Source organism: Bactrocera dorsalis, unplaced genomic scaffold (genome assembly GCF_023373825.1).
Source record: "Bactrocera dorsalis isolate Fly_Bdor unplaced genomic scaffold, ASM2337382v1 BdCtg043, whole genome shotgun sequence".
Taxonomy (NCBI): Eukaryota; Metazoa; Arthropoda; class Insecta; order Diptera; family Tephritidae; genus Bactrocera; species Bactrocera dorsalis.
The window spans coordinates 1-25,697 of NW_026038094.1; the positions used below are offsets into that span (position 1 = coordinate 1).

General features: G+C 35.3%; 6 protein-coding genes across 9 annotated transcripts; 2 read left to right on the forward strand and 4 right to left on the reverse strand.

Moving 5' to 3' along the window:
- Positions 1–2,759: 2,759 nt before the first annotated feature.
- LOC105228976 (2-acylglycerol O-acyltransferase 2) lies at positions 2,760–12,573 on the reverse strand. Its single transcript, XM_011209014.4, has 7 exons — positions 12,171–12,573; positions 10,932–12,113; positions 10,783–10,880; positions 8,071–8,202; positions 7,673–7,996; positions 3,690–3,865; positions 2,760–3,623 (listed from the first exon to the last, which is right to left on the reverse strand). Exons 2-7 carry the CDS (start codon positions 11,052–11,054, stop codon positions 3,466–3,468), a joined length of 1,011 nt encoding a protein of 336 aa, XP_011207316.3. The 5' UTR covers positions 11,055–12,113; positions 12,171–12,573; the 3' UTR covers positions 2,760–3,465.
- A 425-nt stretch (positions 12,574–12,998) lies between these two features.
- On the forward strand, positions 12,999–15,357 carry LOC105228975 (kinesin-like protein subito). The gene is made up of 5 exons (XM_011209013.4): positions 12,999–13,685; positions 13,744–14,333; positions 14,396–14,805; positions 14,877–15,057; positions 15,123–15,357. The coding sequence occupies exons 1-5, from the start codon at positions 13,139–13,141 to the stop codon at positions 15,219–15,221; spliced, it is 1,827 nt and encodes a 608-aa protein (XP_011207315.2). The 5' UTR covers positions 12,999–13,138; the 3' UTR covers positions 15,222–15,357.
- Positions 15,358–15,731: 374 nt separating this feature from the next.
- LOC105228973 (protein FAM136A) lies at positions 15,732–16,664 on the reverse strand. The gene is made up of 3 exons (XM_011209012.4): positions 16,524–16,664; positions 16,290–16,454; positions 15,732–16,222 (listed from the first exon to the last, which is right to left on the reverse strand). Exons 1-3 carry the CDS (start codon positions 16,608–16,610, stop codon positions 16,034–16,036), a joined length of 441 nt encoding a protein of 146 aa, XP_011207314.2. The 5' UTR covers positions 16,611–16,664; the 3' UTR covers positions 15,732–16,033.
- An 87-nt stretch (positions 16,665–16,751) lies between these two features.
- LOC105228972 (protein FAM136A) lies at positions 16,752–17,669 on the reverse strand. Its single transcript, XM_011209011.4, has 3 exons — positions 17,465–17,669; positions 17,236–17,400; positions 16,752–17,166 (listed from the first exon to the last, which is right to left on the reverse strand). Exons 1-3 carry the CDS (start codon positions 17,549–17,551, stop codon positions 16,978–16,980), a joined length of 441 nt encoding a protein of 146 aa, XP_011207313.1. The 5' UTR covers positions 17,552–17,669; the 3' UTR covers positions 16,752–16,977.
- A 312-nt stretch (positions 17,670–17,981) lies between these two features.
- On the forward strand, positions 17,982–18,902 carry LOC105228970 (28S ribosomal protein S28, mitochondrial). The gene is made up of 3 exons (XM_011209009.4): positions 17,982–18,381; positions 18,444–18,565; positions 18,626–18,902. Exons 1-3 carry the CDS (start codon positions 18,076–18,078, stop codon positions 18,792–18,794), a joined length of 597 nt encoding a protein of 198 aa, XP_011207311.2. The 5' UTR covers positions 17,982–18,075; the 3' UTR covers positions 18,795–18,902.
- On the reverse strand, positions 18,785–21,738 carry LOC105228971 (probable inactive tRNA-specific adenosine deaminase-like protein 3). 4 transcript variants are annotated; one of them, XM_019991271.3, is made up of 2 exons: positions 21,426–21,738; positions 18,785–20,036 (listed from the first exon to the last, which is right to left on the reverse strand). In XM_019991271.3, the coding sequence occupies exons 1-2, from the start codon at positions 21,465–21,467 to the stop codon at positions 18,894–18,896; spliced, it is 1,185 nt and encodes a 394-aa protein (XP_019846830.2). In that variant the 5' UTR covers positions 21,468–21,738; the 3' UTR covers positions 18,785–18,893. The 4 variants fall into 4 exon arrangements, with proteins under 4 accessions (XP_019846830.2, XP_049317452.1, XP_049317453.1 ...); XM_049461495.1 differs by lacking the exon at positions 21,426–21,738 and adding an exon at positions 20,343–20,729 and having other exon boundaries at positions 18,785–20,270; XM_049461496.1 differs by lacking the exon at positions 21,426–21,738 and adding an exon at positions 20,187–20,729.
- Between the last annotated feature and the right edge of the window lie 3,959 nt (positions 21,739–25,697).

Consider the following 25,697-nt stretch of genomic DNA (forward strand, 5'->3'; position numbering starts at 1 on the left):
TACAATGTTATTTCTGATGTTCGTATTCTCTAAAGTGGAATTTATCGTCCAGATGCTTCTGGACTCGGTACTTACTCTATAATAGGTGTTTTTTTAGAGTTTTGGAATTATCAAGAAGAAGAATCTCAATCTGTCAAACAGCTATTAAAGTAAGCATACGAGTTTTGACATTTATATTCAACAAACTTTGGTCTGCAAGGACTTACTCCGGAAATTAATTTAATTTCATGAAGATTTATTTGTAGTTCAGAAAATACATTTTGGATTAACGTGTGCTAAGATAACCGGAATCGGCAGCATTTGAAGTACGGACAATGTTGAAAAGATTCTGCCGGCTCCTTTGTGTGAAGCAAAATTAATTCTCAGTCTCAAATAATTCGGAACATTTTGGTTACACACGCCAACACCACTTTTCTCAAAATGGTTAAATGGACGTTCAACAGGACGTCACAACACGCTCTACAGCACACGAAATCATCAACGTCAAGATATGACACTGTCACTTTTTGCGGCGTTACGTCAAGACAATGGTTTATGGTGATACTAGAAACAAATAATAGGTATGTTATTGGCGAGATGGAACTGGTTCTGCAGGAAAAAGTATCTGAAATTAAAACGAAGGCAGAAAAAAGAGCACACCATAATGCTAAAGACTTTAGAGGACCATCACCTTCATCCTGAAGGCCATAAAAAGGCTATTGCTCGCGAGTATTGAACGAGCGCTTAATCCTAGTAAGACTGAACTTGTGCGAACCAAATTATCTCACTTTCAACTTCCTCAACTTGGTGGTAATACATTTCTCTGTCCGCCACAGCAAAACATCTGGACATCGAGATAGATACCAAATTGAACTGGAAAATGAATATTGAGAAACGTATTAGGAAAGCTTACACATGGTGGCAAAAAAGTCCCCGAAAATTGTAATTAAATTCCCCGTGTAAATGTAAAGTGAAAAATATGGTGATGGAAAAACATTAGGCTAGTGTTGGAGAGATGGCAAACGAGCTCGACAACTTTCTCGAGTCCGTTCGAATGATTTTTGTTGATATTTTGGGTATGAAACGCGTTTTTGCTCGACTCGTCTCGATAAAGCTGAATTTTTTTCGCAAAGAGTACCGTAAACAGTTCTCTTTGGACATGCTTGATCGTGCGAATTCCGATCCCATATTCATGGAGAGCAATAAATAAACTTAAAAAAAAAATTATTTTGTATTTATTTTTAAAAATAAAAACCCGTCCGATTAGTTAACTATAACATTAAAAAAATTACGAAAATCTCTGATTTTTCCGAGGGTCACACTGAGACGATCCCTTAAGTCAAGTCTAACTCATGCGCTTAATATACGTATGCTCCTGCAGCAACTGCCCATAGACGTTCTCATACAGAAAGTGACAAGATTATCATTCTAATATCTAATTAATAATTTTCTGCTATAAGAGATTGATGATGCGAACAGGAAGACTTATGGAAGAACATATACGCAGCGAAATTCTGAATCAGATCGATACTGGTATAAATAAATCAGACTATATCCTGCCAAGATTGGATTTTAATAGTTAGTTCCAAGTGAGAACATCCGCTAGACGTTAATGGATAAGAGGTTAAGTAGAGAAGAAGAATATATTTAAGAATCCAATCTATACCAAAGGGTCCAAAATGAATTGCGGTGTAGGGACAGGGATATACTCCAAGGATCTTCATATCTCTCTATCTTTCCATCTAACAAACTCAAATAGCATTTTCCAAGCGGTAGTACCACGCTTGAAAAACTGCGGGAGGATACAGAAAGCAACCATTTACACAGGCAGCACAGCGGAACTGCTAGCCTTGTCATCACGAAATAGCGATTCCAGCTTAGTAAACAATTGTGGAAGGCTTTAAACTAACTGGCAGGTCAACTCCACTTGTTCAAAACTTGGATTTTCGGTCCAAGGAACATTTGCGGCAACGACGAAGCAGACGAGTTAAATAAGTCAGTACCACCTCTACACGGATTCGAGGTAGAGACAATACCGTGTCCGCTAGATATGATCATATGGGAGCTTAATGTACAATAATTTGTACAAATATCTCAAGATAGATGGAAATTTAAAACCAACTGCAGCATAACGAAACAGACAATTTATGGCAGGTCCAAGAAAAGTATGTACAGACGTAAAGCTACCATAAAGTGGCCTTAGCCATTTGGAGAATATGCTTTAAAAAGGGATATGCCTTATAAGAACAACGGCTAGCAACTGCAAACTCGAAGACAACAAGGAAACGGCTCTGTACGTTCTCTGTGAGTGACTGCTGCATCACGAACCAGATATCGAACTTTTGACAAAAGCAGTCTCGAATAATAAGTGTAATTCAGTCATTAAATATCGCAGAATTAAAAACATTACTTGGGTAATGATTTTGAAATCCTGGACCAAAGCAACGATCCTTCATTACGTTATGTAATAATTTTTTTCCCAAAATTTTATACCGTTTTTCTTTTTAGAGTCTCAACTTAATTTCTGAAATCTCATACGCGGATCAGAGAAAGCAACAACAAAGTGTAATTGGCTTTGGAGTGCCTTGCAAGCGTTCTCCAAACGATTTATTTTGTAATGACCTCTCCATTGCCCAGTTCAAATGATATTATTAAGATATCAACAGTCAACATTGCACAGTTCAACATTGCACTGTTGCAATGCATTTGCTTTTAAAACATGTTTTTCAAGTTTTCAATAAGAATTTTGAACCATGACTCTTTAATAACAGGCTTGTGAGATAATTCTTATTGCTGCTATGAATTTCTTTTGTACATACACTCATACATATGTAGAAATATGTTATGTATTTACATATACTCGTATTTAATAACTAAATTACAGCTACAACGATTACTAATTAAGGAGCCTTGGAACATGTCGAAGTAATTGAATATTTAAACTTCGGTCATTGACTTTCGTCGGGGCAAGATCAATGTTGTACATACGAGAATTTACAAAGAGACCCCATAATCAACTATGGTATGAAAAATTTTAGCTGGGTGACTAAATTTACAGTTATTTTCGATATTACAAATGATAACCCAGTTAATATTCACTTTTTTCTTCTTCTTTATTGACGTTTACACCACTTACTTGGTTATAATCGAGTTTCACTCCTTTAAGTGGGATTATATTCACCTTTCTACACTCAATATTTGAGAGAAGAGAGATTCCGAAATACATGAAAATGGCGATCAAGAGCTTAAGAGTTTAGACACTACCCGAAATTGTACCAAAAAGATAAGAACAAATAATTAAAATAATGATAAAGACGAAATATTTGAAGTCTGACTTTAGAAAGCTCATTTAGAACTCGAAGACATCACGAGCAACAATTACAGCTCTTTTTTTTTATTTTCTCAAAAAGCAAACGAACATTCAAGAGCAAAGAGGTCATAAAATTACTCGAATACAGCACCACCTAATCATTACAATTAACAATATTACTTAATTACAAGTTTAACATTTTCGTAATTTTCGATGTAACTAATTTTGTGGGTCTCAAATAAATCTTTAACACCTTCAATGACTTTTTGATGAATTTCGTCCACATATTCCGGTTGAGGGTTATCATTTTGTTGCACTTCGATTGGTTTGCCGACTGTAAGTTTATGAAAATAGCTCAAAAAGTATTGAATATTAATCGATTACATGAAGCGTTACTCACCCACTTGTACAATACGGCGCTTGAATGGAAGTGGAAGGCCACCACGCCCCTTTATTAGTATTATCGATATGCCCAGTAAGTATTTCACTGCCAATTGCCAATGCAAAGCCCATTTTCCATCCCAACGCTCGAAGCTGTCCACCTCACCGAAGGTGAAACATGGAACGATAGCAGCGCTGAGAATGATGGAAAAGAGTTTTACTTACATACATAAATATTATATTTATATAGTCCGATGGATCTATGGTAAGCAGAATAGTAAAAAAAACCTACTTTTTTAAATTAATAGTCCGTACCTACGTATGTATGTATAAATTCTGGATCTACAAGTACTACTATGAGCAAAAAATAGTAAGACTTTGTTCATTATTTAAAATTCTTAATTTATTCTTCAAAATCTATGTCATCCCTCTCAAAGAAATCTCTTTCCAGTATAGCTTTCAAAGCGCGTAGCTTTTCACGTTTAATGTCTTCAATTGACTCAAAGCAGTTTCCCCGGAGCGGTCGTTTGAGTTTACTGAATAGTCAGAAATCACACGGAGCAAAATCAGGCGAATACGGTGGTTGTGGCACGATATTGGTTGAAAATTTGGCGAAAAACTCACGAAGAATCAATGCAGTATGCGACGGCGCATAATCGTGGTGCAAAAACTATAAGCGGTAGGCCCATAATTTCGGTACTATATTGCCGGTTGATCTGCTTCTGGGGCACAGATCCAAGACTCATCATCCGTAGTAGTGCCCAAAAAATTCAAATTCGTTATTATTCTTCTAAATCAATTTCATCCCCTTCAAAGTAATCCCCTCCCTATGCAACGGATTTTCCAATCTTCGAAACACTGGTTGTGGTCACTTTACAGGATGGCCTTCAGTTCCGTCTTCGCTGCGGCTTGAATCTCCTCTATCGTATAAAAAAGGTGTCCCCGGAGCGGTCTTTTGAGCTTGGTGAACAGCCAGAAGTCGCACGGCGCCAGAATATGGTGGTTGCGGAACGATATAGGTTGAGTTTTTGGCGAAATTATCAGAAATTACGAGGGCAGTATGGGATGGTGCATTATCGTGGTGTAAAAACCAAGAATTGTCTTTCCACAATTCCGGTCTTTTTAGGCGGTTAGCGTTACGCAAACGACGCATAACGTTCAAATAATATTCCTTGTTGACTGTTTGACCGGTTGGAAGGGATTCATAATGCACAACACCACGATAATCGAAGAAAACAGTCAACACGACCTTGATTTTTGAGGGACTTTGGCGCGATTTTTTTCTTCTCGGCTCTCTTTTGGCACGATATTCGCTCGATTGATCGGTTGTTTCGGGGTCGTAAGCATAGATCCAAGTCTCATCGCCAGTTATAATGCATTTCATGACACCCTGGTAGTCAGAAAACATCGTTTCACACACTTCAACGCGACGCCTTTTTTCCAAAAAATTCAATGTTTTCGGTACCAGTCGAGATTTGACGCGCTTGAGGCCCAAAACATCCTTCAAAATGGTATTGGCTGAGCCTTTGGATATGCTAACTTCATCAGCAAGGTCTCAAATTGTTAATCGACGGTTTTTCAACACCAAATCTTTGATTTGTTGAACGTGAGCTTCATCAGTTGAGGTTGATGGTCGCCCTGGACGCTCTTCGTCTTCGACACGTTCACGGCCGGCTTGGAACTCACTATACCACTTGTAAACATTTTTTTAGACATAGCCTCATCACCAAAGGCTTTCTGCACCATCCTCAACCACCAACCTAAAAAAAAAAAATTATTCTCCAAATCCTTCGACGCGCCCAGTTTAAATTCAAATGTCACTTTATTTTTTGGGCACATTTGGGGTTTCATTATTTCGTCGACGCTGTTTTTCGAGAATTTAGTGGTTTTAGAACCAATCGTGCTTTCACTTTTCTTAGGATCAAATGATCTTTCAAAATGGTTTTTACTGGTCCGTTCGATATTCCAACGATGCCAGTAAGATCTCTTATTTTATTGACGTAATCATCAGTTGATGTTGTTGACCGTCCTGGAGGTGGTTTGTCGACAAGGCAATCTTGAATTTGTACCAATCAAAAACACTTGCGCGCGACAAACAATTATCACCTAAGGCCTTTTCCAACATAATGAATATTTCGCTACCAGAAATTTGATACCACACACAAAATTTAATAGAATTTCTTCGTTGATTTTCAGCATTAATGATTGATCGTCTAAAGTTTCAGAGCTAGCGAAGATACGAAGCAACCAAGCCTCATTTGAGCCGGTATATAACTATAAAGTCTAGTAATTTAGCCTAGTTAGAATGATTCTATTTATGTGAAATACTGTATGCACCGCAATTCCATTATGTCACTCTCAAAGAAAGTCTAGCTCTTATTAACAAAAAACAGGAACAGTTATTGATCACAAGAGGAATCTTTCAACAGCAAAGTCCTTCGCCATAGACAGGCACAGGTAGTGATCTCTTGGTGGCAGGTCCGCACTGTAAGGTGGAGGAATATCAAACAAAGTTCCCAGAGTTTCTGGCAATTCACTATCGATGTGTGATCGATTACATTAATCAGATAGTCCAATTGTTGACAGTATTAAAAGTTTAGCGGTAGGGGAGCAGCTCAAAGTAGATTATTATCTTTCAATCGCTCCAAACCTAAAGTAAAACCTTCCTGACCATCAATCCTACCGTGAACAGCATTTGCTCCGGCTCACCGCGATTTGAGCACGACCGTTTCAACCTATCATAAGAGAGTCACTTTGATTTCAACGTTTTTGTTGCGTTTCATCAACAACTCGCAAATAGAAACTTGATCCATGAGGTCCATGAGCGAAGCAATCACATGTATAACGAATTTGGTTTTAGATATCAATAAAACTCCTTATTTATATGAAGGCACATTCGATGCCATTATGTATGGAACTCAATTTCTTTTGCCAGGCCACCACGGGCACGCTTGCAGAAGTCCAGACGCTGAACTCAATTTTCTATGGTTTTCAAGCATAAATCGGTCGTAACTCCTGCAATTTCAATTTCGATATTCGTACGAAGTTCATCAATCGTCACTGGTTTGTTTGCATAGACCATAGACTTGACGTAGCCGCACAGGAAAACTAACAGCGTCAAATCGCAAGACCGATTCGGCCAATTGACTGGGCCATTTCGTGAGATAACACGTTCACTAAAGTAAGTTTTCAATAAATCGATTTTGACATTCGCTGTGTAGCTTGTGGCGCCGTCCTGTTGGAACGACGTATAATATTCGGTTATCATTGAGCGGTAGCAATTGCGATTCATAGTCACGTGCCGGTCTTGATAATCACGGAAGTACGGTCGAATGACGCCGCCGGCCGATAAACCGCACAAAACCGTAATTTATTCGGGGTACAATGGTGACTCATGGATTGTATGGATTGCTGTCTGACCAATAACGCATACTTTTCTTACTGACGAAGCCATTCAGCCAGAAATGATCCTCATCACTGAAGATGATTTTCAATTAATGCGCCAGCGGCAGCAATATTCTCAACACTACGGACACTTCTTTATCTCACAGACAAGAGAACATTTTGTACAGTGACTGTGGATTCAAATTTTTTCACTAGACGCTCAATTGTTGATCTGCCAGGATAATTATGACGAGCATATATTGGACGTAGGATCTGAAAATGGAGGCCACTGACACGGAAATTCGGTAGCTAATTTTAATGATTTCGACTCTTTGTTGGATCGTATATCTTTCCATGATGAAATGGCAAACCTTACTGAAGAGAAATGTTAAAAGAGCGGGAAAAATATGGTGTCGTTTGCTGTCCCTATCAGACTAGTTTTGTAGCGTCGTTATATACGTTTATGTCAAAGAACTTTCAACTCTCTAGTATTCGGAAAACAATTTAAGGAAACTTTATACCACTACTACCACTTTTATATATGTATATATATATATATATATACTCAGAGAAAACATACACACCTTGTCCTATACTTTTTATAGTCATACTACATACCCACTTTTTATGGCTACCCGAACAAATCCTTTACGTCTCAAAAATGTCAGCTCATATTGGCCAGGACGAGAGTCTAAAGCCTCCTGTGCACCGCCAACCATAATGAAAACACCGTTAGACGTGAAACCATCACCCTGCCAGCGACTGGTCAAATAATGCATTAAAGACTTTTCCGATACCGAAATAAAACCGCAAAGGCGCAAATATTCATGCAAGAACGGCGTCAAATAGGTGGCATTCAGAATCGTCTGCCTCGGCCGTATACCGGGAAATAGTGCTAGCCAATTGTCAATGTCATATGTAATGTTAACGCTGCAGCCATAACTAAACATAAAAGCAAGGAAATTAGCTAGCAAATTGAATTAAACTGAATGACTATACTGATTATGAAAACTTACGTCATAACACCATGTGGAAAAGTCGCGAACACATAATGACGGTTGGCAGGTAAATCTACTGTTTTCACCAACTCGATTGGAAAATAAAGGCGTAGTTGTTTCCAAAGCCAGTTACTGCGAAAGAATCTGATGCTTTAAGAAATAAAGAATAGAATTGATTATTAATTTAGGTGCGGTGAAAATCTAGTCGAACGAAACGAAATTCCCGCATAACGGGTTTCTATTTTTTTCTTACTATGAGATAGAAAAATTTGTATTTCACTTCCACCTATTGGGAAAAATATTTCGTATTGTGGATTTTGTTGAAAATTTAATGTCCTTCAAAAAATTACAAACGATTCTATCGTAAACCTAACCGTTCAAAAGATATTACCGATTAAAATTGGATTATTTTAAAGAATTTTCTTTTTATCATTTTATAACTCAAACAAAAATAAGTTTCAAATTAATGAGGTTAATAGGTTAATAAGGCTTATATACTTTAGGAGACTTGAAACCTATTCAACTTACAATAATCAAAGCAAAGCGAGCGAAATACCTTAAGGTACAAACCGTCAACCAGAGGAGCAGAATCCAACTTATACATACATGAACTTCCCTAACTCGAATCACCATAATCCACAAAAAAACTTCGTGTTATCATATGTATATAACTCAGGCCTGGCCGGCATATTCGGCATATATACATATGTAGTACATGGCAGTTGGGGTAGTATCGACCCGATTTTAAAATCGACCTTACTAAAAAAATGTTTCCTAGATTTCATTAAGATTCTTCACATACAATCATCACTCATATGAAGTAAAGTCAGTCGGGTATTCGAAAATCCTTATATTAGTTATAGAGGGCTAGGTAAAGCTTTCACCCAATTTTATCTATATTAGGCACAAAGATTCATTGTTATAAGTAAAACAGGCTCTCTAATCTTTTTTGCGATAGCTCACGTATTGTCCGATATATGCAGTATAAAGTCAACAGGTAGTTCGAAACTCTTTATAAAAGGTATTTTGATACTCAGGGAAGTGTTGACTTAATTTAACCCTTTTTGATACACAGATATATACATATGTATATTATTACAGGTATCCCTCGAATAACACGGTTAATTGGTTCCGTGTTATTCGAAATCGTGTTTATTTGAAATTTAAAAGGTAAAACTTTACAAACGCAATAATTTTTAAGTACATATGTTTCAACTACTGTCACTCTCCAAAGATTGATTTTTTTTTCCTTGAAGAGGTAGAGGATCCTTAAATTTCAATTTTTAAAAGGAATTTTCGCGGCTTCGTGTAATTCGAACCCCGTGTTATTCAAGGGTTTGTCGCAATTTTTAACCGTGCTATTCGAGATTTCGTGCAACTCAAGTGCCGTGCTATTCGAGGGATACCTGTATATGAAAAATATTCTCTCTGAATTTCAAGTATAAATACCATACATTGATCGAAATTTTCAATTAAAAGTCAGCTATGAACATTTTTGGTTGGATTTGGAGAATTTTTAGTCATAATGTGACACACTCTAAAGGCATTAATCATGTCAAGTTTTATCCTATTTTATCCTAATGTCTCTGGAAAATTTGGTAATTGACTTTTAGTAGTTTTATAACAGTATCGCTATATGGCGAGTAGACGGGGTTATCTTCCAATTTCCAACTTACAGAATTTGCGCTAGTCGAATACGATTGTTGCAGCTTAAGTGGTTAAAGAGATATATATTAAACCAAATAGAGGACGGAGCTACGCCCTTTTTCAATATTTTTAACACACAGGTGCCCCTTGCTACTTCGATCCCCTGTGCCAAATTACAGATTTGTATCTTAATTTAGTGCTTAGTTATGGTATTTTATTTATTTTCGTTTAATGACGTTTTGTGGGCGTGGCTGTGGTCCGATTACTCCCATCTACTAACTCCGCCTTGCTTTTTTGTCAAAGAACATGTGTACAAGTATATTCAATATATGTATCTTAATTTTTACTCAAGTTACAGCTTGCGCGGACCGACGGACATACAGACAGTCGCCTGAACTCATCGCGTCATCCTGATCATTTATATATATGTATATAACCCTATATGTATCTCAATTAGTTTTGGGTGGTGCACAACCCGCGGTACAACCGTTAGGTGAACTAAACTATTATACTCTGTAGCAACATGTAGCAAGGGTATGAAAATAATATTACAGTTGAAATCTTATTTTAAATGGACCAATCTTGAGAAGGCTTGCAATCGAAAAAAATAATTTTGAGGTTGCCACAAGTTTAAAAACGAATTTTTGTAATAATTTAAGTTGAGTGTTGCCAAACGAATTTGTAATAATAAGTTAAGATAAAAAAATAAATATTTAGTAACAAAAATATATAGAAAATTTTGAAAAATAATTTTAAGTATTACCACATGTTAAAATTTTTTTTGAAATAAAATAGATTTAAAAAACGAATTTATAATAATAAGTTAAGATAAAAAATAAATATGGACTAACAAAAACATATGTATAAACAAATTGATTGCTAATGTAAACAAAAGAGTTATCACTTATTTCAAATTTGCATCTAATAAAAATGATAAAAAAAAACGTACAAAATGATTATCAAACTAAAAACTTAAGATGGCTTAAAATTTGAAAATTTTTAAAAATGAGTTGCCAGCTGCTTGAAAAATGTTATTCAAATAATTTGATAAAATAAATTCAATAATTAAAATAATTTACTCACCCATTTCCTTTGATGTTCAAAATGAATTTCGCGCTTGACATATGAATATAGCAAATATAGAGAAGCATTGTTATTCTCCAAAATAAGTTGCCATAAAGCTAAAATAGTTTACATAAAAAACACTTTATAATAAATAAATAGTTACTCACAAGTAATCCAAGGGCCAGGATCCAGCAACACGAAAATCCTATTGTGATTACCAACACATAAATTAGGGCCGCAAGTGCGCCCATCAATTGCCGAAACCCGTATCCGTGCTCTATTTTGGCCATTTTTTAAAGAGATATTTTTGCTTTAAACGTAAAATGTACCAACAACTTTTGTGTTACAACTGAAAGTGTTTATATCAAACTACCAACCATTGGCTCGCACTCCAAATATGAAAACAAAGTGCATATTCTAGCAATGGTAAAAACTCAAGCTTTTAAGTTAATCGAACCAATTAGTCATATAGCTGCATGCTTATTCTGCAGCTTTTATTAATTTTTTTAACACAGTTTTCAGAAATAATAGATCAGACTTTTTGCAAACCAATTTACAATTAAAGTCACTAACCAAAATAAGTAAGGAAAAACTAGGTTCGAGAAACATTATGTTTACGGAGCAATTAATTTAATTATAATATCACACATATTGACCTACATATATATGTATGTATATATTTAAATCGTTTAAAGTCAGCTGAAAAATCGAAAATACATAACTACACCGAGTTTATTGTAACTAGAGGAAAGTCTGAGCAGAAATCATTTAACTACGACATTAAACTAAAGCAAGTTTGGGAACATATTTCCACTAAGTTATATTAATACAACTCAAAATTTGGCATACATATGTGGGGGCTACCGGAATTATTGAGTTTCAATAAGATTTCTCGCAGTTCTGATAATCCGATTCTGCCTCCGATTATCGCAAACGCTGCTTTTTGGCTTAGTAAGAAACGCAGAAATGAGTCCCAATCCGAAAACTAAAAATAACCCAATGTATTTTAGGGTGTGGGTAAATGCTCCTCTCAAACCAGTACAATTTGAAATCCGCCAATAATCACTTTATGCATTTCTTTATGGTTTATTACCTTTAAATAGCAATGTTTTGTGAATCCCCAAATGTCTAAGATCGCCAAAAAAACAGGACTTGGCTGGATAAATTCCGGTGCGTAGAACCAGCTGTCGTGGCACTTGAGCTATTTCAACTATTGCTTCTTTGAAGAGTGTTCTGCATAAAACTATTGGGCACACAAAAAAGAGGCAGGTGCTCGATGCTGCTCTCTCCGCTACTTTCGCCGTGCTGAGGCTCAAAAGCATACCATGAACAGCAACCAACTTACATCGCTGAGAGGTTAAACATGGTCAATCGTTTGAATTCAAATTTCTCTATTTATTAAATACCCTTTTCCCTTGACCATTTTCTAGTGCAACACGCCGACCTCTGCTGGATATTGGTAAAATTATTTTTTATGTCGCATCTGGATCCGTTTACTTTTAATTTCTTGTGTCGTTCCGTGCAGTAAATTTCTGCAAGGTTCTTTTTTCTCTTTTGACTACAGCACACACGTGTGGAACAATAACAATTTCGCGGCTCTTGTCGTTGCATATAACAATATTTCGTAAGAAGCATTGAGTATATTGCGCCAATACGCTGTTTAAAATCTGTTTAAAATTACTTGTGTTATAATAACCATCCATTTCCGGCTGATCAAAACAAAAATTTGACAGTAGAGTTTTGTTGGTGTAAACAAAATTCAGTATCCACGGTTATTTTATGCATTCACAATAGATATTTGTTATAAAATTATAATATCAAACAATTTTATAGTTTACTGCGAATGGCAAAAAGTTATAATAATCCAACTATAAATACTTACTTTTCCGAATGTTTTTTTTGCATAAAGTACTGAAGGCCCAATATGCATTTGAAATGGATAAACATTTTAAATTACGATTAGATCTTTATAACTCTATAATATAGTGACAAAAGCAGAAACCAATTGGATCAAAAAATTTTATTAGTGTCCTACTTATAGTCATAATAATCTAAAGCTCTGTCGAAATATTATCCATAAATTGAATTTGAATTGGAGTTCACAAATTTAACTCCCTATACTGTACCATTGTGATTTACTCGTTGATTAAAAAAAGAAGCACCATTATTTACGTTTAGAATTTGTATTTTCGCTAAATCGGCAACCCTAAAGAATCCTTCAATTTTGAATTTATCCAGTCGCCTGTCATTATTTTTGTGTTTACCCCGCGCCAATTCGAATTACAAAAGTTCTGTAATTTTCTTTTACTTTACAGTTAATCCTACAATAATTTTGTATTTGTTTAAAAATTTTGGTGAACTAAAGCGGTTTATAATGTCAAATTCATTATCCGACCATAGTTCGCTCGGTAGCATGTGTGAAGAAGTGCGCCCGTCTTTTCTACGTGCGCGTGATCCATCCGTAGATCGATGTTTTCGGCCGCGACCAGACAGACAAGTAAGACTCTTCGATGAAATAAAAGAGGAAGGTCAAACTGAATATAGCAGCGATGCCGACGTTTCATCATCTTATGAAGATGTATCCGTGCCGCTAAGTGAAGCGAGCAGTGATCTAAGCACAGACTCAAATGCTGCTTTAGTATATTTACGTTTGAAACCAGTTACACAAATATCAACTTCGTATACAATTTCAACGGCGGGTAATGTGCTTATAACTGAGCCTCCCAATGATGCATCAACAACAAGCAATAACAAAAGTAAAATGGAACAGCATTATAGTTTCTCAGCAGTGTTTGATAGCGCCGTAAAACAGGATGAAGTGTATCGTATTTGTATAGCACCACGCATTGAAAACCAGACTGACAGCTTTACAGTGCTGACATACGGCACCTCGGGTTCGGGCAAAACATTCACATTGCTCGGTAAGTGAGATTTGTAAGTATTACTAAGACAAGAAATAAAGAGATTTATTACCCTTAGGTACGCCCAGCAAGCCAGGCATTGTGCCACGTGCTGTAGAGAATATATTCCGTATGAATGCATCCAATATTTACCCACAACCTGCGCTTAAATTAGAGAAAGGTTGTGCCTGCATATTAGACGATGAGGCGCTAGCTCGTGAGGAAAACATGCGTCAGACGTTGCTGGAGTCATGCGTTGGACTAAACGCAGACCATGAGCTGCTGGAGAAAACAATAAAGTCAGAGCATGACTTTCAAACTATCGTGCAGGATGAAGTATCCGTATTCATTTGGATATCATTCGTGGAAATATACAATGAATTGGTATTTGATTTGTTAGCACCACCGTCACAACAGCCAAAAACCAGCCAACAAATGGCCCCACCACAACGAAAGGGTTTAAAGATTGTTACAAATGACGGCAAAGTTTTCATACAAGGTCTAACCTCAGTGTATGTGAAATCGTGTTCGGAAAGCCTGAAATTATTACACTGGGGTCTACAACACGTTTCTTATGCATCCACTTCTATTAATGCTAACTCGAGCCGCTCGCATTGTATATTTTTTATTGACATAATTAAATACTACAGCACCGGTGTGGTTGTCGATGTAAGTCTTTGAAGTTTACTACGGCTGCATGGTTGTGCTTAAAAGGCTAATTTTATTTTCAGACCTCCTACAAATTCTGCGATTTAGCGGGTTCTGAACGTTTGAGTAAAACACGTAACGTTGGTTCACGTCTCAACGAAGCTAAAGGTATTAATACGTCACTTATGACGCTCGGGCGCTGTCTGGATGCAGCTAATAATAATAAAAAATTAAAAACCAAGGGCCAGGTGATACCAGTGCGTGAATCGAAATTAACAATGTTATTACAAAGTGCCTTGTTAGGCAAAGAAAAGCTCACAATGATAGTGAATGTCACACCCATGGACACATTTTATGAAGAAAACATGAATGTGCTGCGATTTTCTGCAATTGCTAAGAATATTACATTCAAACAGCCGCCAAAACCAGTGAATAAGTCGCGTTATTCGTTTGTCGTTGAGAAGGCTAAGTCAGCTGCTGAAGAGAACATATTGTAAGCATGTGGAAATTAGTTTATTTTTTAATTTTTTATTCAATTAACATATCTCTTAATATCCCGCACAGTTTACGCAGCGAGGTGGAGCGTTTGCAATCGGAAATGCAATATCGTCTACTTGAACAAGAACGGATTTTGCGCAAGGAACTGGTCGAATCATTTGAGAAGAAATTGGAGGAAAAGCAGAAGGATCATGAGCAAAGCTTGAAGCATGAACTACAAATGCAGCAACGTTTGCATGATTTAAAGGTATAAAATATTAGCAATTTCAAGATTACTTTGTTGCTAAGCATTTTATTTTTTTCTCAATTTAGATCGCTTCGCTCAAACGCCAATATGAAAATCAAATTGAAGATCTGCGCGATCAACTCGAAGAAGAGGAAACAGAAAAGAAGCGTCGTACATTAGAATAACAGTAGCTAAATTAGAATCACTATTTAAATATATTTGTGTAGAGTATCTTGTTATGTTAGTTAAACTTTATTACATTTATTGTATGTGCTTTTAAATTATTAAAATGTAATTTCATTTCCCTACTTTTTATACTGATACCGTGCTATTTTTTTAAATATCAAATGAAAATTGATTTTTTTTCTTAAAAAACGGTTGTTAACGGCTAATTTAGTTTTTGACTCGGCTTTGAAAGTGCCAATACTAAAATGCTCATTTGTTTTTTTTTTTTAGAGATTATTGCTGTCATTCTACATATTAGTTGCTATTAGTTAGTATTAGTATTAGTTAGTTATACCCTTCTGAAATAAATAAGATATATAACATACCGTTACCTTAAATATTGTTCCATGCCAAATTTTCTGAAGATACCGTGTAAATGAAAAAGTTTTGCATGTTCGGACGTAATTTTGATTTAGTTTAGTTTTTATGACAGCTATGTATGTATGAGCAATACAAGTATATGCACCGATATCGGTGGTTCCCTCAAACGAACAGCTTCTTGAAGGGAAATGGACTGGTTCAAAAATTCTGATCTATATCTCAAAAACCGAGGAATTAGTTAGCGCCAAGTTGATAACTCATATATTTATTTTAGAGAATTTCCCACGTTTCACGAGGATTACAAAATTCCTTGCAAACTTAACATACCATGTTCGGGGTTTAATAATAATTAACCATTGGCCTTACTCATCAAGTTTTAATTTTAGTTTATAAAACACACACATTACAGCATAATTTTTATTACAATTTATTTACAGCTTCAACAACTTTTCTATGCTTGTGGCAAAGCTTTAGGACCTTTCTCCAATACAGCCTTTATAGTCTTCATCATAGTTGGTATAAGGCCGATATGTCTATCCACACATGCCACCGTACAATATTCGAAATGATGTTGATATCTGGCGAGTTCTGCTTCTCCTGGATTTAATGGCAGCCTTTCTCGAGCATCTTCGCTGCATTTCTTAAAATTGTTTACAAAATAAATTGTAAATGCAAACTACAAATAAATACAAGTTTTAAAGGCACACCATAACACAATTTTGCAAACGTCCTTGAAACTGTCCCAATTCATGCTGCAAATAGTCCTGAGCTTTAGTAAGCGGTACGGCGCAACCCTCAATGCAAGTTTGCACGGAATCTAAAGTTCCACGTTGGTCGTCACAACATTTAGATGCACATAAATGCATTTCTGACTGGCTTAGAAAAATTATTCGAGTGAAAGCTGTCTTTACAAAAAAAACTGATCGTTGCTGCATACCAACCTGCATTTTGCGTAAGTGACTTGAATACATTTCGTTGATCATATCAGATACGGCGCGTTCTACGCGTTTACGTTGTTGTTCTATCATTTACGATTGAATACCCTTAAGCGGGAAGTTGAACGATGTATCTTTACCTTGAGTTGTTTGCCTAACACATGAGCTAAAGTGGATTTGTCTACGATTCGTTAAATTTGAATTTTTCGTTGGAATAAACTATTGCCAAAATAGTAGTTTGACATAAATTCTAAATGCTTTTCTTTATTACTCCACATTTATATTTTTTAACAAACAAAACAACTGTTCCTTATTTACTGTGCAATTTATGTTTGAAATATAATCGTGTTTAATTATTACACACATTTTAAAAACGTCAATGATTAGACATGACCACTAATATCTTTTTTAAATCAAGATATTCATCATTATTTGAGAGTAATGCTGGTTATGCTGGCAATTAAACTTGAGGTATGGACTCTGGACCTTTCGCCAATACGGATTTTATTGTTTTCATCATAGTAGGTATTAGTCCGACATGCTTGTCTACACACTGTATAGCGCAACGTTCAAATTGATCGGTATATTTGGCAATATCAGATTCGGAGGGATTTGGCGGCATTTTCACCTTCACATCATCGTTACATTGCTTTAAAGAGAAAGGTTTTTTTAAACTGATTTTCCTTATATGTAGGGATAAGTAAGCAATCAGGCTTACCATAACACATCGCTGCAGGCGCCCCTGAAATTCACCCAACTCGTGTTGAACGTAGTTTTGAGCGCGTGTCAATGGTGCCGAACACCTATCAACACATCTCTGAACACTGTCAAGGCTGGAATTCATATCCTGACAACATTTTGCCGCACATAAATGCATGTCTGTCTACAATTATATTTCGAGGATCACATAAGTTACAAGGTAAACATTAAGTTTGTCACCGGCTCACCTGCATTTTACGTAAATGAGTTTTATCCATATCGTCTACCATCTCTGTGACGGCACGTTCAATGCGTTGTCTCTGTTGTTCGATCATATTTACAATTTAATTAAAAATTTAATAAAATTACACAATAATTGTTATAAATTGCAGTTGAGGTGTTATGAGTAGAAAACCAGAAAACGTGCAGCGATTGCAACAGCTGATAAGAGAAAAATTGGATAAATGTCAAACTTCAGATATACATACATCCAATCAGCTGACAGCAGTGCAACCGTGCTGAGCAAAAGAAAAAGGCCTAAAAAAAATTCTAGTATTTCAATAGTATATCATAATACATACAATTTTTGTAAACTGAAAGATAATAATTTTTCAGAAACATAAGTTGCGAAAAAAGTTCTGTGTGATGTTGCTTAGAACGTCATTATAAATAGTTAATTCAAAATCTAAAAAATAAACATACCTTTTTTCATTAAATGTTGCTAAATCTATTTAAATGTCATCTACGCAACCCCATCAGCTGTTGTTATTGTCGAATAAGCTTTTGACATAACACTTTATAACCTAAAATAAATTATACTCTAGTACGAATCATAAAATTTACTATTTTTGAACAAAAAATGTATTCCTTGTACAAAATAACCACAGTAGCCGTTCGCGCTCCACAAATACCAAATATATTACCACGTTCATTAAACTTACGCAAAAAGCTGGCTCTTCGAACGTTGTGTACAAACAAGGGTATTACAGAAGACACTCAAAATGCTATTGTTGAAAAGGAAACAACAGTGGCGAGTGGTGCAAGTGCAAAAAGTGGGTTTGCACTAGCTTTTGAAAAGCACACAGAGGCGGCTACTAATAAACCTGAAGAAGTTGTTGACGATGAAACGTTTGCTGCATTGTTAAGAAAATCAAAATTCATAGACGTAAATAATCAGTGGCCATTCTTTTAAAGAATAATAAAATACATAATTTTTTACTTTTCTAGCTAGGGGATCCCGAGGGCAAGATTGTCAGCGGAAAGATCTTTCACGTTGTTGGTGATGATTTATACATAGATTTTGGCTGGAAGTTTCATTGTGTATGCACACGTCCGGCACGCAACGGCGAGTAAGTATAAAAAAGTGTTTATGAAAAATGTATGTGTGTGTTCGCAATTTACACTTTTAGGGACTATGTACGTGGAGCACGAGTGAGGTTACGCATTAAAGATTTGGAACTCTCAACAAAATTTTTGGGTTCTGAAAAGGATTTGACTATTTTAGAAGCCGACTGTCATTTGCTTGGTCTGTTATCGTCCCCAGCAAGGCAAAGCACAAAGTCGGTTAATGTGAATTAAAAACAAAATGTATTTGCATCAAATATATTCATAATAATATGGTATACAAATAAAGTTTACTAGTTAATGATAAAACTTGTATTATAACAATTAAATACGTCAACTATACATTACATTGTTTGATTGGTCTATCTTTTTACATTGAAAAACTTCATAGTGGTGATTTAACTCCCTGACTGCGTGCAGCTTCAAGCGTGTAACCAATGCACCATTATTAGAGCGTTTTACGAAATAAACTCTGCGCACTCGACTGTGTACAAGCGCCATAGCACACATTAGACACGGTTCTTGGCTTAAATACAATTCATATCCAGTACATAAATATGGGCCATATTTTTCTAAGTTATCCACATTTTGAGTAGTATCACTGACTTCACATTTTATTTTAGCTCTCGGTAATTCTGCACCAATTTGTATATCCTTAAATCTCTTATCGGTTCGTATAAATTCCAAAATCCGTTTGGGAATACCACTTATGACGGGATTCACTTTTATATCGTTGTAAATATCTTCGTCGATATTTTCGAATTCATGCGAAACCTCTTTTCGCCAAGCACCACCATCTTGTGTACGTGCTACGAAATCTACAAGCACCATTGGACAATGCATTACTGGACTAATTGATGTTCCACTACTTGCCAAAGCAACAACTCCCCTAGTTCGTGGATCAATGCAGATACCACACGGTTTGCTATGCTCCAACTCATTTGTAATAGCTTCCAACAAATGCATAATTTTTGAATGAAATTTTCGCTCATTTTCATTAAATATGCTACCAATTTGGAGTGATTCCATATATTTGTCTGGATGAAATTTGCAAGGCCAACATGTTTGCGCCAGCTCATATTGCCAACGGAGCAGGGGCGGTAAAGCAGGAACCTCACCTTCACGTATGTTTTTACACAAAAGATTAACCACATCATGACTAAGTCCCACTGCTTCTAAGTACTGACTTACACTATGGCCTTTTAAATCATTAACTTTGCATAAAAGAATATCCTGTTGTCGTACACGTTTTAAATGCTGTAAGTTTATTTGTTCCAGAGGTAGCATTTTAGATAGTTCCTGCATAACATTTGATATTTGGCGCTTATTGTCCAATTCGCTTAGGTAAACTCTAACACGTGGAACTTCTTTGGAGTATTCATCAGTTAATATGGCAGAGGCATACCACTCGGGATTGTAACTTAATTTCAATCGTTTTATTGGCCGAGATTTATCGTCCTCCATAACAAAACACCGCTAAATCAAATATGAATCAACAAGAGTTAAATAAAAGAATTATATACAACAATATGTACATATATGAATATATGTATATCAAGCTAACTTGCTTTTGTGGTTCTTCCTCATTTTCTAAACATTTATAATCAGCTGTTTCATCAAAGTCACTATTGAATCAAAATAATAAATAAAAAACGCCAAAAGAGGACGCGCTGTTGAACTTTGAAGGCCATGGTGAAATTAAGCTCCGATCTAAATTTTTTCAACGAAACCCCTTCGTGTGACACACCAAATCATTCTTAATAAATTAAATTATGTATTTACTTATTCTTTAATCATTTAAGTTTGCAGTATTTCACATTTTTTTATGAATCCGAATGTTTACAAATCAAACCTCCTCCTACTTAATTTTTAAAATGACCTAGAGCACTGGCACCTGCGCATCAAATAAAAACAAACAAGTCAAAAATCAGCCGATAAATAGAGAGAAGAAGCAGTAGTAATAAATGCTACCATCTTTAATGACAAAGTGTGTATTCGTTATTACTATGCAATTTCGTTCAAAAACTGTATAAAAAATATAAAACAGAGTAAATGGATTGATTTTTTAATTTTGAAAGCATATGATTTTTACTTCATATTGACTTGACACCTCGCAGATGGTGCTAATGTATTATTGTAAAAGCGTCACAATCGCAACAATTTGGACAGTGGCATCACCGGCAATCCGATGATAAAATTTGGCTGCAACAAAGTTGTTGAGGAGCTTCATTTGGTGAAATTGACAAATTGATTGTGAAGAAATCAAACAACGCAGCAGTTTTAATTTTAATAATAAATAATCATAACATAAAATAGCCTTTAAATATTTCAACCGACATCACGTGCAAGTGCTTGGACGTTATAGTTATTTTTCTCGGCAACAACAACCTGCCCTCACCTCGCTTTACAAACTACCGTTCTATCAGTGCACCTGAATTCTTAATAAGTGGGCCTGGTGGACCGGATAACAGTTATTTTTTCTACATATATGTATAGTGACTAAAAAAGATAGTGAATAACAATTTGATATAACGGTGACGTAGACAAAGCGAAATGGAAATCGGTGAGTAAAAACGCGTATTCCGCTAACAAAACTCATATAATCGATAAACAATTACCGCCCGTCGACCCACCCTTCACCGCCACACAACACTGTGTCAACGACAGTATAGTGTCATGATTCCATACCATATTAATTACGGTTATTTTAATGTTGTTTTACCAGCAACGGAATAAGAGAAATAATTTATTTTGTATGTAAAATGTGGAGATGTTTATTTAAAATATACATGTGCGCCGTGTTTACACAATGTTTTGTTATAAAATGACGTTGCAAATTAAAACAAAAATATATTTTCCACTTACCATAATGTGCCAAAAGCGACCACCGCCCCGTCGCACTACCATCTCTTACATCTATTTGTGTCTTGCACTTTCCCAATGTTTACAACGTTCGTGTGTTTGTTTTCATGATATTGTCGGTACTCACCGGCCGTAGCCATAAAAACGCGCTAGCCGTTCATTCGCTCTCAAAAGTCGCGCCACCATTTACGCCGGGAGCACTAATTGACCTTGGTTTCTTATTGGATGTTGAGGCTCGCGCCATTTCTACGTTAACGTAGTTAGTGCTACCAGATGTAATACGAAAAATATGTTCTAAATCATGTTACGTTGCGAACAGTGGGTAGTTTTGAAAATGCAGTTTTGAAATTATAAAACAAGTAATAGTTTTGAGAACGTCATACATAATTACGCTATTTCATTGGTTGCTGTCTTTCTTTCTTTCATGTTTGAAAGTATTAATGCCCCGTGTAGCTCTCTTAGTTTTTCGAACTTGCAGTTATAAATAGTACTATACGAGTACAATTTCCGAAACAAATATTTTATTTAATAACCGTTGACTTCTTATATAAATAAACAATATCTTTTGACATTTATGTGCAAGTGCATGCATATAGATACATACCCATATGTATACACATGTACTCATGCATATAAAGTTCTGATTACAATATTTTTTGTTGTTATTATTGTTTTTTTTTTAATAAATAAAAAACTTTATTAAAATAATGTTTTTTTTTTTCTTAAAATGTTCTGTTCTATTTGTAAAGATTTTATAGAAAAACATTTAATGATTACTACTAAGGGCAAGTTAGACACAAGAAAAAAACTAAAAACTTATATATTACCTGTGTTAAACCGCAGGAACTTTTGTGCCACAACCATTCTATAGGTTTTTTAATCAGTGAGTAGTTTAAAAAAGAATATATTTTATATTAATAATAAATTCCCCAAGCAAGTTTGTGTAATTCTCCTGAGTAACAGACCTTGGCCGGATATAAATCAGGTTCCGTTCCGGTTTGAGGAGAGTTAACTAAATCGGAAACGATATATCAAACGATATGTTGAAAAATCACAATTTCCTATAACAATTACTACCGGAAATAAAGAAATATCTAAAATAATATTACGGCTACCCAATAATTAATGATTTTAAAAACAGAGATAAAAAGAGTTTATAGAAATCTTAGCTGAAATCTAGTTTATAAGAGCAGCTTACTTTTTATAACGAAATTTGATTTAATTTATTTTTGTAGACTAAAACAATATACAAACATATGTACATACATAGCGATTAATCGCATGATTGGAAGCTGTTTAAGTTCATGTTTCTATGAATATGGTCGCGTGTAATCAGTATATGAACACATGCCTATGTGTAGTGATCACAACGATTTTATAAGAATCACCTCATCATCATTTGTCTTTGATTGCGCTAGACGAATGTGTTTAATCTCAACAACGTCCGACATTGACATTGTTGATGTATCTCCATGCTTTTGTTATTCCCTTATTTTGCATTTGTGCAGCAATAAGAAATAGTGTTCAATATATAACGACTAATATTTTGCGGTTTCGTTATCAATATTGAAGGCTAGTACGAGTACAAATGTTGTATACTTGGATGGGTGCACGTTGCTAACGATTAAAAATTATATAATATTAAATCAAGAAAGTACTATAAATATGTCTATAAGTTTGTAGTATCTGCTCTGCCGGGGTATTTATTATATTGAAATTTAATCACGGCACGCGTATGTTTTTTTATGTCGCTTCTTGTGGACCCTCGGAAATTTTGTTTAATATGTACATATTGATATATTCTTAGGTTAGAACAGAAGCGCACAAGTGTCTCTACATTCATTTAAATAATTTTTAATGCGTGAAATTTGCACAACTGCGTTTTTTAATTAGCTGGAATAAGTTTGATTTTGACGCAATGGTTGATATCGGACCAATGTAGCGTATCGCTGCCATACAATGTCATGGACCCAACTACTTATCCAGAAACGACCAGCATGCAACGAATCCCAGCATGACTCTAACCACCTCTTTGCATGCACAGTTGACACCCCTCCCCCTATGGTCTGATCCCGTCAAAACATCATGTTTCCTGGCCTACAGTTGGATGATCTCGAGGACAACTTATCTGAACCTTACCACCATAACGGCGACTAGATAACCTTTACAACAACAACGTAACTGCTTAAATTCGAACAGAATAGCATATAGCTGTCATTCAAACTCGATTGTCAAATAAATCAAGATAAAGATGTTATGCTATACAAAATGCACGTATGAAGAGTATCTTCTTATATCTTTAAAAAAGCAACTTTTCAATTGTAATAAACAAAACACTACCACTGATCTGGATTTTTTTTTTTTGTTTTTTGTAGCAGCATAGGGCATTAAGCAGATAATATTTAGAGATGCTGTTGAGGTGACAATCCTTAAATGAATACAAATTTCAGTCCATATCGGTTAGAAAGTTCTCACGGCAGAACCAAATACCCACTAAATATCATTAGTAAACGATTCAGAGGATGAGAACCTACTTGTTTGAAAAATAAACTCTTTTTTATGAATATAAGTTGAACAACCTTTGGATTATTTGTTGTAGATGCTTAAATAAATTTGTGAAGCTCTCAATGTATGTGTGTTGTTTGTGCATGTGTCGAATAAATGTATTTTAGCACTATTGACAAACTCAAACTAATCAGGTGGCAGTTATTGCACAACAAATACATAATACATACATATGTAAATAAAGGAAATTTTTATTAATGTATTGATTTCAAGTATAATTGTAAAAGGTCTATTTATTTCAAACAAATGTCAAACATTACAAAGTATTCACATACATATTCATGTGATAAGCAGCTAGGCGCACGCGTTCTGAATGCCTCCTCCGAAGCAAGCGCAAGCTAGTGTACATATGTATAAAGAACTACTGTATATAATTATAATTGTGTATGTATGACCGTGCTCCTTCATAAATATGCACCTGTACATGTGCTTATACCTGTATGCATATGTATATCTCTAAGCGATCGGCAACTAAACAGTGGCTTAGACGGGCGCTTGGCACAGCACAACGGCACGCACCACAGCTCAGCTCAGCACAGCACATCACAGCGCAGCGCCGCGTCACACTCAAGGCGGCAATCCAATTCAATCCAATTCCATTTGCCAGCAGTAGGTCAAGCGTATATGATAACATTGTTGAATGGTGGATTTCAAGTTTCAGTTACCGCTCGACCGCCGACCACTCAAGAAGTTCACAAAAATTTTCGTGTGAATGCAGTATAAACAAAACGCATACACACATATAAATATACACAGCCAAGCTAATCGTACTATAAGTGATCGTGTATGGGAAATGTGCTTTCATTGAGGCATAGTCGGCTTTTAAAAACGCTGCGAGTTTTGCTAAATTGGAAATGTGCGTATTAACTGCTATTTGAGTGTTATTTTGGCATGCAAATATTATACGTAGATAATAACTGCATATCGTATATAAAGTTTATTCAATAATTCAGTGAAATATTTGCGCCAAATTCAGTGACAACTAAGGTTAAAAGAAGTAAATACAAAACAAACGCTTTAATGCAAATGCATATTAGTTAAAACACTTGGTGCTATACAAATTGTTTGCGAAATATTCGCGGTTTATATATGTATTTATGTAAATATAATATTTTTGTGTTAATAAAGTATGAGGATGTTCTAAGAAACCCGCAAATGTAATTATGTATGTATGTATGTCTCTAATTGTATGTTTCCAAGACCTGCATTCATATCTGGCCAAGGATTGTTGGAGTATGAGCGTTCCAAAAAAATATATGTGAAATGTTTAGAGCTGTTAGAAATAGTACAATAATAACGTTAATTTTTAAATAACTATCCAAAAATAGTTCTTTTCAGTCAATGCATGCATTTTGTGCCGAGGCCTTCAGAATAAGATAACTCAAAGAATTCATTATTCGAGACTTTTAATAAAAAAAAACATGTAGCTTCTTGAAAGCAATCGATAAAATTTTATATAAAATTAAAAGTTACATAAAACTTTAAAAATGTTAAAATAAACAAAAAATCAGAATATTCCACAAAAAGTTGTTTAATATTAAATTTTGCTTTTTATACCCTGAACAGGTTATATTAAATTTGCCACTAAGTTTCTAACTCCCTACAAAGTATGTATATCTATAATATAAACGATCTGCGTGGCGAGCTGTATATCGATTTGAAATTTGTTTTCAAATATCGATTTGAACTTTTGCACACGTTCATTTCTCT

Bases quoted from the DNA above. Each gene is read 5' to 3' on its own strand.
- LOC105228976 (XM_011209014.4), bottom strand. From the start codon at position 11,054: ATGGCCAAAATAGAGCACGGATACGGGTTTCGGCAATTGATGGGCGCA. The intron at 10,881-10,931 runs GTGAGTAACTAT...AAACTATTTTAG, and splicing joins TCCTGGCCCTTGGATTACTT to CTTTATGGCAACTTATTTTG. The intron at 3,624-3,689 runs GTGAGTAACGCT...ATAAACTTACAG, and splicing joins GCGCCGTATTGTACAAGTGG to TCGGCAAACCAATCGAAGTG.
- LOC105228975 (XM_011209013.4), top strand. From the start codon at position 13,139: ATGTCAAATTCATTATCCGACCATAGTTCGCTCGGTAGCATGTGTGAA. The intron at 14,334-14,395 runs GTAAGTCTTTGA...TTTTATTTTCAG, and splicing joins GCACCGGTGTGGTTGTCGAT to ACCTCCTACAAATTCTGCGA. The intron at 15,058-15,122 runs GTATAAAATATT...TTCTCAATTTAG, and splicing joins AACGTTTGCATGATTTAAAG to ATCGCTTCGCTCAAACGCCA.
- LOC105228973 (XM_011209012.4), bottom strand. From the start codon at position 16,610: ATGATAGAACAACAACGTAAACGCGTAGAACGCGCCGTATCTGATATG. The intron at 16,455-16,523 runs GTTGGTATGCAG...TTTCTAAGCCAG, and splicing joins GTCACTTACGCAAAATGCAG to TCAGAAATGCATTTATGTGC. The intron at 16,223-16,289 runs GTGTGCCTTTAA...AACAATTTTAAG, and splicing joins GTTTGCAAAATTGTGTTATG to AAATGCAGCGAAGATGCTCG.
- LOC105228972 (XM_011209011.4), bottom strand. From the start codon at position 17,551: ATGATCGAACAACAGAGACAACGCATTGAACGTGCCGTCACAGAGATG. The intron at 17,401-17,464 runs GTGAGCCGGTGA...ATATAATTGTAG, and splicing joins CTCATTTACGTAAAATGCAG to ACAGACATGCATTTATGTGC. The intron at 17,167-17,235 runs GTAAGCCTGATT...TTCTCTTTAAAG, and splicing joins GCCTGCAGCGATGTGTTATG to CAATGTAACGATGATGTGAA.
- LOC105228970 (XM_011209009.4), top strand. From the start codon at position 18,076: ATGTATTCCTTGTACAAAATAACCACAGTAGCCGTTCGCGCTCCACAA. The intron at 18,382-18,443 runs GTAAATAATCAG...TTACTTTTCTAG, and splicing joins GAAAATCAAAATTCATAGAC to CTAGGGGATCCCGAGGGCAA. The intron at 18,566-18,625 runs GTAAGTATAAAA...TTACACTTTTAG, and splicing joins CGTCCGGCACGCAACGGCGA to GGACTATGTACGTGGAGCAC.
- LOC105228971 (XM_019991271.3), bottom strand. From the start codon at position 21,467: ATGGTAGTGCGACGGGGCGGTGGTCGCTTTTGGCACATTATG. The intron at 20,037-21,425 runs GTAAGTGGAAAA...TATTTGATTTAG, and splicing joins GTCGCTTTTGGCACATTATG to CGGTGTTTTGTTATGGAGGA.